We start from the raw sequence: 19,051 nt of genomic DNA, 5'->3' as shown, positions 1-19,051 counted from the left end.
AGACAGGTAGAGGACTTGGGGTTAGGCCAGGGGTGGGGTTTGTTGCGTTCAGGATCGGGGACGAGGGGGAGTACGCGGGGGGTTAGGGTTAGACAGGTAGAGGACTTGGGGTTAGGCCAGGGGTGGGGTTTGTTGCGTTCAGGATCGGGGACGAGGGGGAGCACGCGGGGGGTTAGGGTTAGACAGGTAGAGGATTTGGGGTTAGTGCTGGGTTTGGGCCCTATAGGTGATTGCTGATGGTTGAGCGTATACTGTGCTGTGCCACATAAGTCAAAATAAAATTAAAAAATTAAAAACTCTTTCACTTTCCCTTGTCCCTTCCTTCCTTGAAAATAGTTGTCACCCAGAGAGTTTGCGTGGGCGGGGTGGTACACACCATCACCTTCCCGCAGTGTTGGTGTTAGAATTGGGTCGGTGGTTTGGGGAGCTTGGGGTTATGGCTCAGGGTTTGGCTGTTGGCGTTGGCCTGGGGTGAGAACGTAGAGGTAGACAATGGGTCGGGCTGAAGTAACGTGTCCGTTCTGATACAGCAGGTGCTGTGTGGCGACGATGGTTGAGTGTAAAAATAGTCACATGACTTGGCAGAGTGACGTCGTGACGTTTTTGAGCCCCCCAAACGCCAAACCCCTCCCTCCAATTGAGCTCTATAAATGGAGCAGAGGGCGCATGGGCGGGGTGGGCGGGCTAAATTTTCAGAGTAAATTTTGCAGCCCGCTTCTGACAGCTGCTCCGTTCATCCCTATTCATTTGGGGTCCACCGTTATTAATGTGGGGTTATTGCTGTTATTAATGTGGGGTTATTGCTGTGCTGCGGCAATGCGCTTCTCATCCCCGTTGTGACGGGTGTGTCTTTTTGTTGGCGTTTAGCTGTTGATAAAAGGCTGTCATTACTGAGCAAAGTCGATGTATTGTGCATAGCTCCGTAGCGGGGCGAGGGCGGCATGGGAAGACGTTGTGCGCGCAACACAGCTCATGCACCCACATACAATGTGTACAGTGGAGAATGCCCGCAGTCATTTGTGTGTGAGTCGTGTTTAGCTGTTCGTGAGAGTGTGGATTTGTTGAGCAAAGTGTATATACACATATTGCCGAGTGGCTATTGCACGCTGTCGTGTTGCGCCCACAGCGCGCCACAGTCCAGAGTCCGTGCTGCGCGTCTCCCCCAGTCAAAAGCCAGCGCTCCAGTTACGGATTTGTGTTATTGCAACAAATATGCTGCAGTCCCGCAGGGGGCGCCGCACGGCCGGCCGGCTGGTCAAAATGCATTGCTTCAAATGAAGAAGACGAACGCGTCGTTCACTCTCTGTGGTCGTCATTGATTTCGTTCGCAAGTGGCGAGCCAGACCAAAACCCCCGTTTCATTTTATCCTAATGTGTGAACATGTGAGAAAAAATGATAAAGAAAACGATCAGTGATAAAGAGAAGCAATCGTCGATCCATAAATTCATCAATCAATCAATCAATCAATCAATCAATCCAAGCTTCTGCTCCAAATGACGTCAGTGCGGTCAGCTGTGGGGTTTCATTGGGGTTTCATTGGGGTTTGGGGGGATAGCCTAGCCCTCCTAGCCAGCCTGTGGGTAGTGGGCATACGTAGGTAGGTAGGTAGGGTAGGTAGGTAAGGGAGAGCCCACGAGCATGGCACTCATTTGCATGGCACTCGTTTACATACCGCTAGCCCATTGGTCGAGGCACTTTGACACCGCCCAGAAAATGTCAAGACAGTGCACGGACGTTACAGGGTTTTGAAACTTTGCGCCACCCTGTGGACAAAAAAAGCCACTGCGACAGTCAAAGTCGAGCACTAGGTCAACGGTTGTGGCCTCGGGCGTCTGGTGAAGCCCTCGTGCTTGCTACGAGTCTGAGAGGCGCGCGCGGGCGATCTCCCTGCATTCAGCAGGCCTCCAGCTTTCCGTGGGCATGCGTTGTGTGGGCGTTTGTCCCCCGATTGGCCCCCCTCGGACAGGCCAAGGCGCTAGGCGTGGCGTGATGTTTTTGCACTGGTCACTGTTCATCTCACCGTGATAATACCCGAGGGGCACACCTGTACGGCCACTCTTTGTCAGACTCCCAAAGCCCCTCTGAAGTGGAATATACATGGCGGTCTTTCATGGGAGCTTGAGGACGGGGCTTGGGGCTTGGGGCTTGGGGCTTGGGGCTTGGGGCTTGGGGCTTGGGGCTTGGGGCTTGGGGTAAGGGATAGCCCACGAGCATGGCACTCCTTTGAATGGCACTCGTTTACACATCGCGAGCCCATTGGCCCACAATAGAATAAAGGCTCGATTGTATAAACACTATCCCTCATCATTAGTGCATTTAGGCCTATGTAGGGTTTAGAGCAATGCAGATATTTTACTGAACAGCAGACAGACAGACAGACAGACAGACAGACAGACAGACAGACAGACAGACAGACACACACACACACACACACACACACACACACAGACACACACAGACACAGACACACACAGACACACACAGACACACACACACACAGAGAGATGCTCAAAACAGTAACCCTTTGATATGTTAGGTGAGAAACAAGTGGATTCCCCTTTCCCGCGCTGCGCACCAGCATAAACGTATACAAAGTTACCGATAAATGGGTACTGTCTAGACAGTGTTTGTGTGTGTGTGCGCGTGTGCATGTGCGGGAAACTGAGAGACGGGAGATATGTGTGCAGGTTCTCGAGGGAAGGCAGATTGCAGCCAATCACCTTCTCTGCAGTGCGGATGACACGCTGCAGCCTGCTCTTGTCCTTGGCAGTGGCAGCAGCAGCAGCAGCAGCAGCGTACCAGGTCAACAAAAATAAGAAGGCAAGTGAAAAAGGCAGGTAACAGCTGTTTTCTTGCGAATCTTGCACTGCGCCACCTTAACTGGGTTGTGCTCCTTTGCACTGACGACTGTCATATACAGTGCCAACTGTTTGCATTCAGCACCGTACTTCTAACTGTAATATGCAATCAATTTCCACTGCACTTTGACACTTTTTTTTTTTTTTTAAGGATAGCTTCTGTCCATACTTTATTGCACAACACCTGCACTTACTTCTGGCCAGACCTAAACTACATTTGGTTGCCTTGTACCTGTACTTGTGTAATGACAATAAAGTTGAATCTAATCTCATCTTTGGTTCTCCAGGGTGGAATGCAGGAGAAAATCAACGGGAACCACATTGAAAAAAAGGACCAGGAGCCCTCGTCATCGTTGTTACCTGTTGGGATGTCCTGAAACTATGAACGCCAACGCAGGTAAGTAATACACAAGGTAAGTGATGTACAAGAAGTAACATACACATAGGAAAAGGTTCACACACACATATATATATATATATATATATATATTTATTCAAACACTAACAGTGTCTGCAGGTAGGTAGGTAGGTAGGTGGGTGCCAAATATTTGGAGATCAAGGTAAGTGGTGTTGCAACGTTTTTTAGTGTGTAGGTGAGTGCCATTTTTGGACATCGTTACCATTGTTTGAGCTGCTAAATCAATGCTAAACACACACACACACACACACACACACACAGACACACACAGACACACACAGACACACACAGACACACACACAGACACACACAGACACACACAGACACACAGAGACACACACACACACACACACACACACACACACAGAGAGAGATGCTCAAAACAGTAACCCTTTGATATGTTAGGTGAGAAACAAGTGGATTCCCCTTTCCCGCGCTGCGCACCAGCATAAACGTATACAAAGTTACCGATAAATGGGTACTGTCTAGACAGTGTTTGTGTGTGTGTGCGCGTGTGCATGTGCGGGAAACTGAGAGACGGGAGATATGTGTGCAGGTTCTCGAGGGAAGGCAGATTGCAGCCAATCACCTTCTCTGCAGTGCGGATGACACGCTGCAGCCTGCTCTTGTCCTTGGCAGTGGCAGCAGCGTACCAGGTCAACAAAAATAGGAAGGCAAGTGAAAAAGGCAGGAATGCAAATGGATGCGTTGTGAAATTGTGTGTTTGCTTTTCTTTTGCAGGTGCTCTGTGGCGATGGACGAGTGTGTAAATCACGTGTCTGCAGGGAAAGGTAGGTGCCACATATTTGGAGATCAAGGTAAGTGTTGTTGCAACGTTTTTTAGTGTGTAGGTGAGTGAGGGGGTGCTCCTGGAAGTGTGTGACCAGTGTTGTTTGTAGCTGTGCCAGGCGGTTTGTTGTTCTGGTGTTGTTTCAGCCTGGTGTCTATCGATGCCCCGGTTTCTCCAACGTAGTGTTTGTGGCAGAGGGTGCAGGTGATGACGTAAACCACATTGGAGGTTTGTGAAGTGAGACTGCCCGGAACCGGAGCTGATGTGTGACTGTGGGGGTTTGTGATGAATTTTCCGTTCTTGTAGGGACTCCACTACCTGCCATCGAGCACATCCAGAGGAAACGCTGTCTGCATCGAGCTCGCAGCATCCTCCAGGACTCCCCTCGCCCAGCCGACACACGTCTGCCTTCACTTTGTCACTTGCACTACTGGAATGTCAATTTGCAACCACTGTCTGTTTATTGCAGTCACAGCTGTTTACAGTAACAGCTGTTTACTTGCGAATCTTGCACTGCGCCACCTTAACTGGATTGTGCTCCTTAGCACTGACGACTGTCATATGCAGTGCCAACTGTTTGCATTCAGCACCGTACCTTTAACTGTAATATGCAATCAATTTCCACTGCACTTTGACACTTTTTTTTTTTTTTTAAGGATAGCTTCTGTCCATACTTTATTGCACAACACCTGCACTTACTTCTGGCCAGACCTAAACTACATTTGGTTGCCTTGTACCTGTACTTGTGTAATGACAATAAAGTTGAATCTAATCACATCTTTGGTTCTCTAGGTTGGAATGCAGAAGAAAATCAACGGGAACCACATTTTAAAAAAGGACCAGGAGCCCTCGTCATCGTTGTTACCTGTTGGGATGTCCTGAAACTATGAACGCCAACGCAGGTAAGTAATACACAAGGTAAGTGATGTACAAGAAGTAACATACACATAGGAGAAGGTTCACACACACACACACATATATATATATATATATATATATATATATTTATTCAAACACTAACAGTGTCTGCAGGTAGGTAGGTAGGTGGGTGCCAAATATTTGGAGATCAAGGTAAGTGTTGTTGCAACGTTTTTTAGTGTGTAGGTGAGTGCCATTTTTGGACATCTTTACCATTGTTTGAGCTGCTAAATCAATGCTAAACACACACACACACACACACACACACACACACAGACACACACAGACACACACAGACACACACACACAGAGAGAGATGCTCAAAACAGTAACCCTTTGATATGTTAGGTGAGAAACAAGTGTATTCCCCTTTCCCGCGCTGCGCACCAGCATAAACGTATACAAAGTTACAGATAAATGGGTACTGTGTAGACGGTGATTGTGTGTTTTTTTTGCAGGTGCATCATGAGCGTGCATGTAGGCCTACATAGGGTTTGGGGCAATGCAGATATTGTTGCAAGGCGTTGTCATAACTGTTGTAAAAGGATTTTGCATTCCCCTGTAAACTAATGGCTTGTGTTCTGTTCCAATCCTTTAACCTAGCGTCCTCAGGTCTAACCCCGACAATGTCTTGTAGACGGGATGGCCAGTCGGGACAGAAGCCGGGGTGGAGCAGGAGTGCGCGGCGCTTTGGCAACACGTCAGAGGAAGACTTCGCCATCTTGAACTTTGTGTCCAAGCGCAAGAGTGAGACCCGAGGTATCCTGCTGTGGCTGGAATTGGAGAAGCGGGGTCTGATAAATCGCAGCTGCCGGTCCACAAAGGTTTGCTATCAGAAGCACCTTTGTGTTTCATTGCTGCAGAACCAGAGGAGGGGAGGACACAGGGTTAGACAGGTAGAGGACTTGGGGTTAGGCCAGGGGTGGGGTTTGTTGCGTTCAGGATCGCGGACGAGGGGGAGCACGCGGGGGTTTAGGGTTAGAGAGGGAAGAGGACTTGGGGTTAGGCCAGAGGAGGGGAGAACACAGGGTTAGACAGGTAGAGGACTTGGGGTTAGGCCAGGGGTGGGGTTTGTTGCGTTCAGGATCGGGGACGAGGGGGAGCACGCGGGGGGTTAGGGTTAGACAGGTAGAGGACTTGGGGTTAGGCCAGGGGTGGGGTTTGTTGCGTTCAGGATCGGGGACGAGGGGGAGCACGCGGGGGGTTAGGGTTAGACAGGTAGAGGACTTGGGGTTAGGCCAGAGGAGGGGAGAACACAGGGTTAGACAGGTAGAGGACTTGGGGTTAGGCCAGGGGTGGGGTTTGTTGCGTTCAGGATCGGGGACGAGGGGGAGCACGCGGGGGGTTAGGGTTAGACAGGTAGAGGACTTGGGGTTAGGCCAGGGGTGGGGTTTGTTGCGTTCAGGATCGGGGACGAGGGGGAGCACGCGGGGGGTTAGGGTTAGACAGGTAGAGGATTTGGGGTTAGTGCTGGGTTTGGGCCCTATAGGTGATTGCTGATGGTTGAGCGTATACTGTGCTGTGCCACATAAGTCAAAATAAAATAAAAAAATTAAAAACTCTTTCACTTTCCCTTGTCCCTTCCTTCCTTGAAAATAGTTGTCACCCAGAGAGTTTGCGTGGGCGGGGTGGTACACACCATCACCTTCCCGCAGTGTTGGTGTTAGAATTGGGTCGGTGGTTTGGGGAGCTGGGGGTTATGGCTCAGGGTTTGGCTGTTGGCGTTGGCCTGGGGTGAGAACGTAGAGGTAGACAATGGGTCGGGCTGAAGTAACGTGTCCGTTCTGATACAGCAGGTGCTGTGTTTGGCGACGATGGTTGAGTGTAAAAATAGTCACATGACTTGGCAGAGTGACGTCGTGACGTTTTTGAGCCCCCCAAACGCCAAACCCCTCCCTCCAATTGAGCTCTATAAATGGAGCAGTTTTCAGAGTAAATTTTGCAGCCCGCTTCTGACAGCTGCTCCGTTCATCCCTATTCATTTGGGGTCCACCGTTATTAATGTGGGGTTATTGCTGTTATTAATGTGGGGTTATTGCTGTGCTGCGGCAATGCGCTTCTCATCCCCGTTGTGACGGGTGTGTCTTTTTGTTGGCGTTTAGCTGTTGATAAAAGGCTGTCATTACTGAGCAAAGTCGATGTATTGTGCATAGCTCCGTAGCGGGGCGAGGGCGGCATGGGAAGACGTTGTGCGCGCAACACAGCTCATGCACCCACATACAATGTGTACAGTGGAGAATGCCCGCAGTCATTTGTGTGTGAGTCGTGTTTAGCTGTTCGTGAGAGTGTGGATTTGTTGAGCAAAGTGTATATACACATATTGCCGAGTGGCTATTGCACGCTGTCGTGTTCCGCCCACAGCGCGCCACAGTCCAGAGTCCGTGCTGCGCGTCTCCCCCAGTCAAAAGCCAGCGCTCCAGTTACGGATTTGTGTTATTGCAACAAATATGCTGCAGTCCCGCAGGGGGCGCCGCACGGCCGGCCGGCTGGTCAAAATGCATTGCTTCAAATGAAGAAGACGAACGCGTCGTTCACTCTCTGTGGTCGTCATTGATTTCGTTCGCAAGTGGCGAGCCAGACCAAAACCCCCGTTTCATTTTATCCTAATGTGTGAACATGTGAGAAAAAATGATAAAGAAAACGATCAGTGATAAAGAGAAGCAATCGTCGATCCATAAATTCATCAATCAATCAATCAATCAATCAATCAATCCAAGCTTCTGCTCCAAATGACGTCAGTGCGGTCAGCTGTGGGGTTTCATTGGGGTTTCATTGGGGTTTGGGGGGATAGCCTAGCCCTCCTAGCCAGCCTGTGGGTAGTGGGCATACGTAGGTAGGTAGGTAGGGTAGGTAGGGTAAGGGAGAGCCCACGAGCATGGCACTCATTTGCATGGCACTCGTTTACATACCGCTAGCCCATTGGTCGAGGCACTTTGACACCGCCCAGAAAATGTCAAGACAGTGCACGGACGTTACAGGGTTTTGAAACTTTGCGCCACCCTGTGGACAAAAAAAGCCACTGCGACAGTCAAAGTCGAGCACTAGGTCAACGGTTGTGGCCTCGGGCGTCTGGTGAAGCCCTCGTGCTTGCTACGAGTCTGAGAGGCGCGCGCGGGCGATCTCCCTGCATTCAGCAGGCCTCCAGCTTTCCGTGGGCATGCGTTGTGTGGGCGTTTGTCCCCCGATTGGCCCCCCTCGGACAGGCCAAGGCGCTAGGCGTGGCGTGATGTTTTTGCACTGGTCACTGTTCATCTCACCGTGATAATACCCGAGGGGCACACCTGTACGGCCACTCTTTGTCAGACTCCCAAAGCCCCTCTGAAGTGGAATATACATGGCGGTCTTTCATGGGAGCTTGAGGACGGGGCTTGGGGCTTGGGGCTTGGGGCTTGGGGCTTGGGGCTTGGGGCTTGGGGCTTGGGGCTTGGGGCTTGGGGCTTGGGGCTTGGGGCTTGGGGTAAGGGATAGCCCACGAGCATGGCACTCCTTTGAATGGCACTCGTTTACACATTGCGAGCCCATTGGCCCTCAATAGAATAAAGGCTCGATTGTATAAACACTATCCCTCATCATTAGTGCATGTAATTTGCTCGAGGACGAAATGGCGTGTTCATTTCAGAGTAACTTCCATGTCAAAGCGGGGGTATCTGTTCGTCGTGGGCTTTTATTTTTTAAGATAATATAAACCACTTTTTGGAGGTGAACTCTTTGATTGGTCAGTTCCTCCCATAGACTTATAGTGGATACCGGAAAAGTGCTCAGTGAGGCAAGCGAGAGCGCTAAATGGACCGCGCCATCTTTCAAGTTCCGGTTCGTCCGGTCCCAAACAATAGGCGCGTTCGACTTCATGCAGCACCGGCGGCGCCGACAGCCAGCTGCAGCCAACTGCCTTGAAGCTGAGAATGCCATTGGCTGCTTCAAGTCAGCCGGGCTGCAGGCGATGCCGGCACTGCATAAAGTCGAGCGCACCTATAAACTCCCTTCCGTGAACACCCCGTCACTAGAAACAAAACCGGCTAGCATTGCGGATTATATCAACGTGTATGAATAGACCCTGTGCAGAGGTGGTGCTTTTCCCTTATAATAATTTCATTGTATGTAACTTTTAATAAAAATTAACAATAATACAAACATTTAATATGGAGATTATTCTCGATTCCGTCCCCAGCTCCTGTCCTGAGATATGTCTCCTGTCATGCTAGCCCTAACCCCAGCTCCTTGTCCATGTCCTCCTCTCCTGCACATAGGATCCTCACATAGCATGCACAATGACAGTTTTTTTTTTACTGTCGCTATGTTCAAGTATTTTAGTCAGTCTTTTTGTCAGGTACACAGATCAACACAAGGTTAGACTGGGCACTGAAATTCTTAAGACAAGACAACGCAAGCACCTGGCATAACATAACATATAAGTACACAGAACATAATTTACATCTATGCTGAGCTTTTATTTGTCATGTACACAGAACAACACAAGGACACACGCTAGGACACATTTCTCAACATTTATGTCACTTTTTCCAAAATCTTCACACAGTGATCACAACACAAGTATATTCGATTAGATTAGACTTTAGTTTAACAGTTTTGAAACAGCCTGAATGGACTGTAACTGTAGGGTCAAATGTCCACATTTTCAGCCCAAGCTTTTTAAGACAATAACATGTCCATATTCACCTCAACAAAAAAAAAAAACACAATTCACAGGATGTACACACAACATGACCCATTTTAAAGAGTTTTAAGGAAGCAATTTGAAATATTGTCTATTGCCTCATCAGAATGTCCGAAAAGTGATTGCTTTCTTTTTAAAGGCATCATGAGTGCGTGTGGGTGTTCTGGCATTGATGCAAAGGTCGACGTAGAGCTTGTATGCTGCTATTGATGCACTTCCTCCATGTGCCTGAATTGCTTGGTGTGCAAGGTCAAGTTCTTGGGAAGACCAACGCATTTTATACCCAGCTGGTAAGGCCAGACTGGGCGTGTGGGTTACTGTCTGTTGTTGCTGATTGTCATCGCGCAGCAGGTCTTCAAAGTCTTCTTCCTGTTGATGTTGTTGTGGTTGTTCGTGCCAGGCATCAGGCTTTACCTGGCTTAGCCCCACTTGCAGAGGTGTTATTTTAAAGGGTATTTCGTGGTCTAGGCGATATATCCTCAGTTTACTTACACCCGGTAAAATGGTTTTGCTTTGTATCTGCAAAAGTCTGAGCCTGGCTTGTGTGACGGGGAGCGCCATTTCGAGCCTGGACAAGCTGTTGTAGTCCACGTAAACACCCTGCTGCAGCAAGGCTACACAACTGAGGAAAGTGCAGACAGTAACCAGTTGTGGCCTACTCAGATTCCGTCTCTCTCCATCCAGACGCTCCAGCACGGCTAGCATCCATGGCATTCCGTTCTCTTTGGCGGCGGCCAAATTCTTTTCAAAGGTCAGCCCTCTGGAAATCAGTTCGACCACAACGTCTGCTTCGAAAAGAGCTGCTCTGGCTTGCGGCGTCGGGTTCTGCAGGGGGGCGAGCACGTTCCAGTAGTCCCGTTTGTTCCAACTCACCTTTACATTGCGCGTCTCGTCGTGCAGTTTGATGGCAGGGAAAAAAGTGATAGCCAGGGAAGTCAAAGCGGAATCTAAGATGTCTCTTACTGGCTTACCAGCTGCCTCCAGGAGAGCGGCCGCCCTTCCATACGTGTATGGAAATGCAAACATTTTGACTTTTAACAGCTGTTCCACTAGCTGACCAGTGCTGAGTGTGCCAGTGCAACGGCCGAAACTGGGTGGTTCGTTTTTGGTGAATGCTTCAAGGGACAAGTTGTTGTTTTCCAGCAGATCTGAAAGGACGACTCTTAACAGGCGTTTGCCTATGACGGGGAAAGCTGCCTCCACGTAGTCCGCGAACGCAAATACTCTTTGAATTCGGGCCTTCTGCTTTTCATCTTTGGTCCAATACAAAAGTGGAGGGGGAGTGTCTTCCAAAGTGGCAGAGTTGACGGGAGCTAAGCCCAAGATTCCCCTTTCCCAGGTTAAGCTTCTTTCCTTGTCAGTGGCCGGCCCCAGGTTAGCAGCAAGAACCAAGTCATACTTGCTGGAGGGCCTTCCCCAAAAGAAGACTTCCAAAGCAATCTCGGCCTGGAAAGCAGTCCAGGACTCTGTGAATCGGCCAGTGCCTCGGCCTGCGTCAAGGGCTGCCTGTAGCGTGTCACAGAGGTGAGTTGGCAGTTCCCGCAGTAAACTGGTGAAGGTGTTGCCTCCTGGCACTCCACACTCCTCAAAAGGCAGTAGCATAGGCTCCTGTTCAATAAGGGCGCGCAGCTTTGGAACATCAAAAAAGTCTCTCCCACTGAGTGCACGGCACATCTGGTTTGCTGCACATAGCGTGACAACTTCGACCCTGGCGGCAACACGCGTTTGTAACTTTCTGGTGTGCTCTCTCATGTGAAGTAAATAGTCCCTGCTGCGGTTTGACATGGCCCTCGCGGTCATGTGGTGCATAAGCCCGCAGCAAACAATCTCCCCCGAAACAGGATGAGAGTAGTATGTACGTGTTCTGTTGTGCGGAGTATCTGCGTAGAGCTGTATGAATGTCAGTTGTTCTGGAGAAACTACAATTTGTTGGAGGCGCTTGCTGATGTCCATTTTTTTACCATCCAGATTGCTCTGAAAGTTCACAGTTTCCCTCATGGACAGGGCAGCGAACACACTGCCCTTTAATCCTACAAGCTTTTGTAGTGCGTACTTTGACCAAAAATGATGATGATCTCCACACTTGGACAGGATGTCACAAGCAGTGTGGATGCTAACACTTTTCACCCTGGCGACTTCACACAGCTGGCAAAGATTCAGGTCAGACCTTTGTTTCTGTCCAAACTTGGTCAAAATCACAATGGTCCTCAATGAATTGTTCTTCCCTGTGTTGGCTAGAGCATTGTCTATCAATGTCAAGTAAAATCCCTGGTCCGGTTCAAGGACATTGACCCTGGACAGGTCGTACATTGTGTTTTTCCGCACTGTGGGTCGCGACATGTCGTCTAATGAAAGGTTTTCTAACAACATGGTAAGTTGTGTATGCACTTCAACAAAGTACTTCAGTGTTTCGGTGTCCATGTTCTGCTGAAACTTCATCCAGTCACGTCCATCTCTTTCAGCGGGTATCAAAGCGACGGTCAAGCTCCATCCCTGTGAGGTGTTCAGAACATGAAACATGAACATGAAGTCACCCGGCCTGCAATTTCAGCTGTTGCTAAATAACATACAGTTCCTAATGGGCGTAATAGCTTTTAAAACTACCACACACAAACATACAAGTAAAAAAAAAAATGGGCGAGAGAGAATGCACCATTGAGCACAAGAAAGACAAATAATTAAATGATTACTGTGAATTACCTGGGATTCAGCCAGTTTAATCCCTTTGCAGTGCATGAGACATGCAAAACCCTTATCAGAGTAGACATGGTTGTTGCTGACGTGCTTTTTTAGCAGATGAAATGCTGGCTTCAAGTTGTACTTTGTCGGTTTATCAAAAGAGACATAGTTTAATGGCATTTTGATAGCCGCCATGTCCTGGAGCTCTAGCACCACACCATCAATGTCAAATCTGTACTCCAGAAAGGTATCTTGTTCGTATGCCGTCAGCCGGGTTGGATGAACAGAGATGTGTACGTCCTCGTCAGAGAGAAATTCTTTAACTCCGTTAAACTGACTGCGCCGGTGCGCAAGGTTGCTGGTGTTTTCTTTAGCTGTCGTGGTGTATGTCAAATGGTCAGCATCCGTTGTCGTCCTGCGCGTAAGTGAAACACAACAAGAGGATCTCCTGATGTCATAAAAGCTACTTCACAAAGGTATGTCAAGCAGATGGTCTGCATCTCATTAAAACAAACAAACTCCCAACATCTTCTAGTCTTAACACATTCTCACCATTCCCTGGGTGATAAAAAAGCCTACAGTCATGTAGTCAAAACATTACATTGTTAATTTCTCCAACAAGCAGCAATAGCTTTCAATGTCAGATCTGATCTATTCTTGTCGATACATAGTTTCCAATTTTGTAAATTAAATTGTGATCACTGGAAACAATTACTAATTCAAAGCCAAGTTAACATGACTGAAAAAATACCTCATGTTTTCCGTATCCACTCTAGCCAGAACAGAATTTTCACCCTGCAAGTAAACACGTTCCTTCATTGAATTAAATGCGTTGACGACTCATCAAATACTACAATCAATAGAAGAAAAAAAAACTAGTTAGTTACCTGCATGTCTGCATCATGGGTAGGCATTGCTGTGTGGATGGAAGTAACAGTATAGGCATGTTTAATAATACACACGTGATATTACACATTATTAGTAGGCTATGGCTTATATGTAGGCCTACTTTCGAAAACAGTAGTCGTATAGTTGGTCAAATAGAAAACCTTGTCAATCTGTAGGCTATGTGAATTAGGCTATTTACAGTTTTTTTCAATCGCTATGACAGTTTTTTCAATACCTTTAACAAGTTTTCTAAACTCTTGACACAGTTAGCAGAACATCCGCCTGTGCTGGCTATACAATTAACACATTTCTTGTTGCTTTGACACACAATGCATAGAGTAAACACACATTTTAAATGCTTGAACTTCTTTTACACACAAGCTCCACCAAGACCAACACAATCGATTTTTACGGACCAATTTACCAATGCTTTAACACTGTATGTCAGAACAGATAACACTATGTTCAAAACCTAAATTATTGGCTAAAGTCAAAGTAAACAGCTGTTCATATTGTGAATTGAAACACAAATATATCCCCTGTATTTTAATCCATTGCTACTGAGAAAAAGCTGGTTGAAGTTATGCAAATGCTATAAATTACAGTTGATTCCCAACTAGGAAACACTATGGTGTTGAGGTTCTTTCAATCGTATGACTATATGGTATATATACTGCAAAGTGGAGCTCTTTGTGCTGATCTTGTGTGGAAAAAAAACAATATAGAGAAACAAGAAGAAAGTAAGAATACAGTACAGTAATACCTGCACAAAGGAGATGAAGTACCAGGACAAGGGAGAGGAGTGGGACAAGGGCAAGGGAGAGGGAGAGGAGTTACAATGTGTGGTGGCCTCAGAGAAATGCAGTTTCTGTATTCCATCTGATGTTAGTGTTTTTTATGACATTGTGCTATGATTGACTGAATGTTACTGTGAAAAGAGAACGGGTGTTAGTGTTTGGTAGACATGGTGTCATTTTTAGTATATTTTTGTGTTATGACAATTAGTGTTTTGAGTTTAGTTTACAATGTGTGATTTTGAGCATGAAATTAACCGTTTTGCCAATTGTGTGTGGTAGGTGTGTTGGTGCGTTAAGAGTTTCGAAAAATTGTTAAAGGTATTGAAAAAACTGTGATAGCGATTGTAAAAAACTGTAAACATTATAGGAATGATTACCTACGTCCCTGCAGGCCCCAATCCAGTTATTATTAATTCAGGAACATACCAATCAAAACGAATAACAAGTATAATATTTTATATTTCTCAATCTTATTAACCTACCTGCTTCAGGCCCATCGATTATATTGCTCTGGAAGTCGGAGCCAAACCGCTCACGAAGTCTAAGAAGTCGCCGTGATATTGTGTCAAGTTCCATCTCTGCCTGTTTTTTTAATTCTTCAATACGTGCCCTAAGTTGTTCCGTCATTTTTTTCTTTTCAGTAAAAAAATATAGGCCTACTAGGCTAGAGTGCAACGGCAAGGAATTCAAATGGTCGGAAATTTAGCCTACTGACCAGTTAACGTTTTTGCATCTGTGGTCAAGATAAACGTAATTTTTACATTAACGCATATTCCTAAATCTTACGCTATAGGCCACACCTATTTTGGTGAGATCGGAATCTGTCACCTAGGGCTCCGGAACACATGTGACTTTAGTGTTTACTTCGCCTTTTTTTTTATTCAGATCAAATACAAACAATCCAGGGGGCTATTGTACAAAAGTAGAATAAAGAAATCCAGGATAACTGAAAAAGCGCAACTTCATCAACCATTTCTAAACAACTGCAATAGTAGGGTTTAAGCATTTAAGTAATGCATGTTAATAAAAAATACATAAGAACACATTCAGACGACAGCGGAATACCTGTTAAAAACGTTTATTTCGGATCAGAGCGGCAGCTGATTTAACACGAGACTCCAGAATTAATCTTAGCCTGGCTGTTAGCCTGCTCGGGAGCAGGAGCTGCAAAGAATAAATCTCCATGGTTACTTGGCTGGGTTTAATTCATCCTGCTTTCGTGCAACCAACTCAAAGCTAAATTCATCCAGGATAACTTGAATATCCCGACTTAATCCCTTATCCTGGTTTCGTGCAATAGCCCTCAGGCACTTAAGCAGTAATTTCCCAACCAATGAATATATCTCCTGCCTCAGTTTCAACAAGAATAAAACCCATAAACAGATATAGACAATACTTGATAACAACAAAAACAATACAAATAATATCAACATAACAAACACAAGGACATATTTACAGCCATGACCAAATGACCTCCTCCAATAAAAGTGGCCAGAGGGGAGTCAATTCATAGGGGTTCATTTCATGGCGTGTGGCTTTACATTTACATTTACATTTATTCATTTAGCAGACGCTTTTATCCAAAGCGACTTCCAAGAGAGAGCTTTACAAAAGAGCATAGGTCACTGAACATAACAACGAGATAGTCCCAAACATTGCAAGCAGCCAAAACATGAAGCATACATTGTGAAAAAGCTAAACAAGTGCCAAAAGGGAAGACCCATAAGAGCATGTAGTTATACAAGTTACAAATAAAACAACATGAACCATAAAAGTGCAGGACTGTACCTGTAAAAGAACAATCAACAGTAAAATATTACACAGCAAGTACAAGACTTAACTTCGTTATATCTAACCTACAATAGCAACAAGTCACTCAATAAGAGTCGTAGTGATCCTGGAGGAAACTAACAAATCCAGCCAAGCATTCTTAAGTGCCGTTGTACTCCCGGAACAAGTGCGTCTTGAGCCTTTTCTTGAAGGTGGGGAGACAGTCAGTGTCCCTGATGGAGGTGGGGAGCTGGTTCCACCATTGGGGCGCCAGGCAGGAGAAGAGCTTGTGTTGGGACCGGGCAGTCTTGAGCGGTGGGACCACCAGGCGGTTGTCTGAAGAAGACCGTAGGTGACGGGTGGGGGTGTAAGGTTGCAGGAGAGACTTGATGTAGATGGGTGCAGTCCCGTTCACTGCTCGGAAGGTCAGTACCAGGGTCTTGAATCTGATACGGGCGTTGATGGGTAGCCAGTGGAGGGAGATGAGGAGCGGGGTAACATGGGAGTGTCTGGGTAGATTGTAGACCAGGCGGGCCGCTGCATTCTGAATCCTCTGAAGAGGGCGGGTTGCACATGCTGGGAGACCAGCGAGCAGCGAGTTGCAGTAGTCCAACTTGGAGAGGACCAGTGCTTGGACTAGCAGCTGGGTGGAGTGCTCAGACAGGTATCTCCTGATCTTTCGGATGTTGTAGAGGGTGAATCTACAAGACCGGGAGACTGCGGCGATGTGGGCCGTGAAGGAGAGCTCGTCATCCATTGTAACCCCAAGGTTCCTGGCAGAGGATGAGGAGGTCACCGTCGCAGATCCCAGGGTGATTGACAGGTCGTGGGAGATGGAGGGTTTAGCCGGGATGATGAGAAGTTCTGTTTTGGCGAGGTTCAGCTGGAGGTGGTGCTCGGTCATCCAGGCGGAGATGTCTGCGAGGCAGGCCTCAATCCTAGCAGAGATCCCCGGATCGGTCGGGGGGAACGACAGGTACAGCTGGGTGTCGTCAGCGTAGCAGTGGTAGGAGAAGCCATGGGAGGTGATGATTGGTCCAAGTGAGGTGGTGTACAGAGAGAAGAGGAGGGGTCCAAGGACGGAGCCCTGTGGGACACCGGTGGAGAGCTGGCGGGGGTCTGACAGTTTGCCTCCCCAGGAGACCTGGTAGGATCTTCCCGAGAGGTAGGATGAGATCCACTGGAGTGCAGTGCCAGTGATGCCCATCTCTCCAAGTCTGTAGAGCAGGATCTGGTGGTTAACCGTGTCAAACGCTGCAGAAAGGTCCAGCAGAATGATGACGGATGACCTCGAAGCCGCTCTGGCAGACTGGAGGGCAGTGGTGACTGAAAGGAGGGCAGTCTCTGTGGAGTGGCCGGTCTTGAAGCCCGATTGGTTGGGGTCAAGCAGGTTGTTCTGAGAGAGAAAGTTAGACAGTTGGTTAGATACAGCACGTTCAATTGTTTTAGAAAAGAAGGGTAGCAGTGATACCGGTCTGTAGTTCTGGAGGACGGCAGGGTTAAGGGAGGGTTTTTTGAGTAGAGGAACAACTCTGGCCTGTTTGAAGGCAGATGGGAAGGTGCCAGAGGTAAGAGAGGAGTTTAGGACATGGAGCAGAAAAGTTATGATAGAGGGGGAGATAGTTTGAAAGAGAGGGGAGGGGACAGGATCAAGGGGGCAGGAGGTGGGGCGATGAGAGAGAATGAGGTCAGAGAGCTCTGACTCGGACAGGGGAGAGAAAGAGTTTAGACATTTAGTTGGGTCAGTCGTGAAAGGTGAGGGGGTAGGAAAGGTGGGTTTAGGGAACCGACTGCTAATGTCGGAGACTTTTTCCTCAAAGAAGGAGGAGAAGTCGTCTGCTGTCAGAGTGGAGGGGGCGGGTGGGGGAGGTGGGTTAAGAAGGGTGGAGAAGGTAGAGAAAAGTTTGTGGGGGTTAGAAGCAGAGTTAATTTTGTTAAGAAAGTAGAGGGTTTTAGCACCAGTTATGTGAGAAGAGAAGGATTTAAGGAGGGAGTGATACTTATCAAGGTCCAGACCGTCTTTGGACTTGCGCCATCTCCTCTCGGCTGCTCGAAGGGTGGACCGCTTTTCACGAATAACATCCGTAAGCCACGGGCAGGAGGGAGAAGATCGTGCAGGCCTGGTTGACAGGGGACAGAGAGAGTCAAGTGATGCAGTTAACGTGGTTAACAGGGTGTCGGTGGCAGTGTTAGTGGGGTAGGACGAGAACTCGTCAATGGGAGGGATGGAGGATGTTACAACAGAGGAGAAATGGGAGGGGGATAGGGAGCGGAGGTTGCGCCGGAAAGTTACGAGGGGAGGGGAGGTAGGAGGAGTTGGAGGGAGAGAGACAGAGAATTTGATAAAGTAGTGATCAGATATGTGCAGTGGGGTTACAGAGGTTACATATATATACATTCACACCCACAATACGAGACATACAACGAGGCTGGAGGAAGAAGACCTAAGTCACGTAATGTGTTGGCAAAGTATTGTTGAGTTGCTCTTGCGCATGGTTGTGTTGGAAGAGACCGCGCGCCTCAGTGCGCCACTGCTCGCCATAGCGCGCCACAGTGTCCGAATCCTCAATGAGCAAAACAGCAGACCAGATCTTCACAACTATAAGCACATTCTCAGCTTCACACTATTGGCGAAATACTACACACAGTGGTTTTGCAAATCACTAAGTAATAATGTTGTTTACAATATGTGCTTCATGTTTTGGGCTACTCGCAATGTTTTGGGGCTCTCTTTTTGTTATTATCAGTGACCTATGCACTTTGTAACGCTCTCTCTTGGAAGTCGCTTTGGATAAAAGCGTCTTCTAAATGAATGAATGTATACAATGTATCCAGTGTTTTTGCCCAGTTCGGTAAAGTGCCCACTAGATAGCAGTGTAAGAGCACAAATAGTAAGGGCAGAGCCTCTAGTCAATGTGATGGGTATGAGCATAAATTGCATAGTGTTTCAAGTTTCAAGTCTTTTATTGTATAAGTAGCAATAGCTTTCAGAACAACACAAGGTCAGACTGGGCACTGAAATTCTTAAGACAAGACAACGCAAGCACCTGGCATAACATAACATATAAGTACACAGAACATAATCTACATCTATCTACATAAATAATCGACTATACTAACCCTAATACAAAAATGTCCTAAATTACAGATAACAATAAATAATACACTATACTAGCCCTAAATGCAACATAAAACCTATTTCAACCCTATAACCCATTCTAACCTAGGTGGAGTACAATACAAAAGTGCAAAATGCA

General features: G+C 47.3%; 1 protein-coding gene across 1 annotated transcript; it reads right to left on the bottom strand.

Moving 5' to 3' along the window:
* Positions 1-9,501: 9,501 nt before the first annotated feature.
* Positions 9,502-12,000, bottom strand: LOC146260562 (uncharacterized). Its single transcript, XM_084668437.1, has one exon. It carries the CDS (start codon positions 11,998-12,000, stop codon positions 9,763-9,765), a length of 2,238 nt encoding a protein of 745 aa, XP_084524563.1. The 3' UTR covers positions 9,502-9,762.
* Between the last annotated feature and the right edge of the window lie 7,051 nt (positions 12,001-19,051).

Source organism: Hypomesus nipponensis, chromosome 12 (genome assembly GCF_054491055.1).
Source record: "Hypomesus nipponensis isolate SF chromosome 12, ASM5449105v1, whole genome shotgun sequence".
Taxonomy (NCBI): domain Eukaryota; kingdom Metazoa; phylum Chordata; class Actinopteri; order Osmeriformes; family Osmeridae; genus Hypomesus; species Hypomesus nipponensis.
The sequence above is the reverse complement of the archived record's forward strand: the minus strand, read 5'-3'. Positions and strand labels throughout refer to the sequence as shown.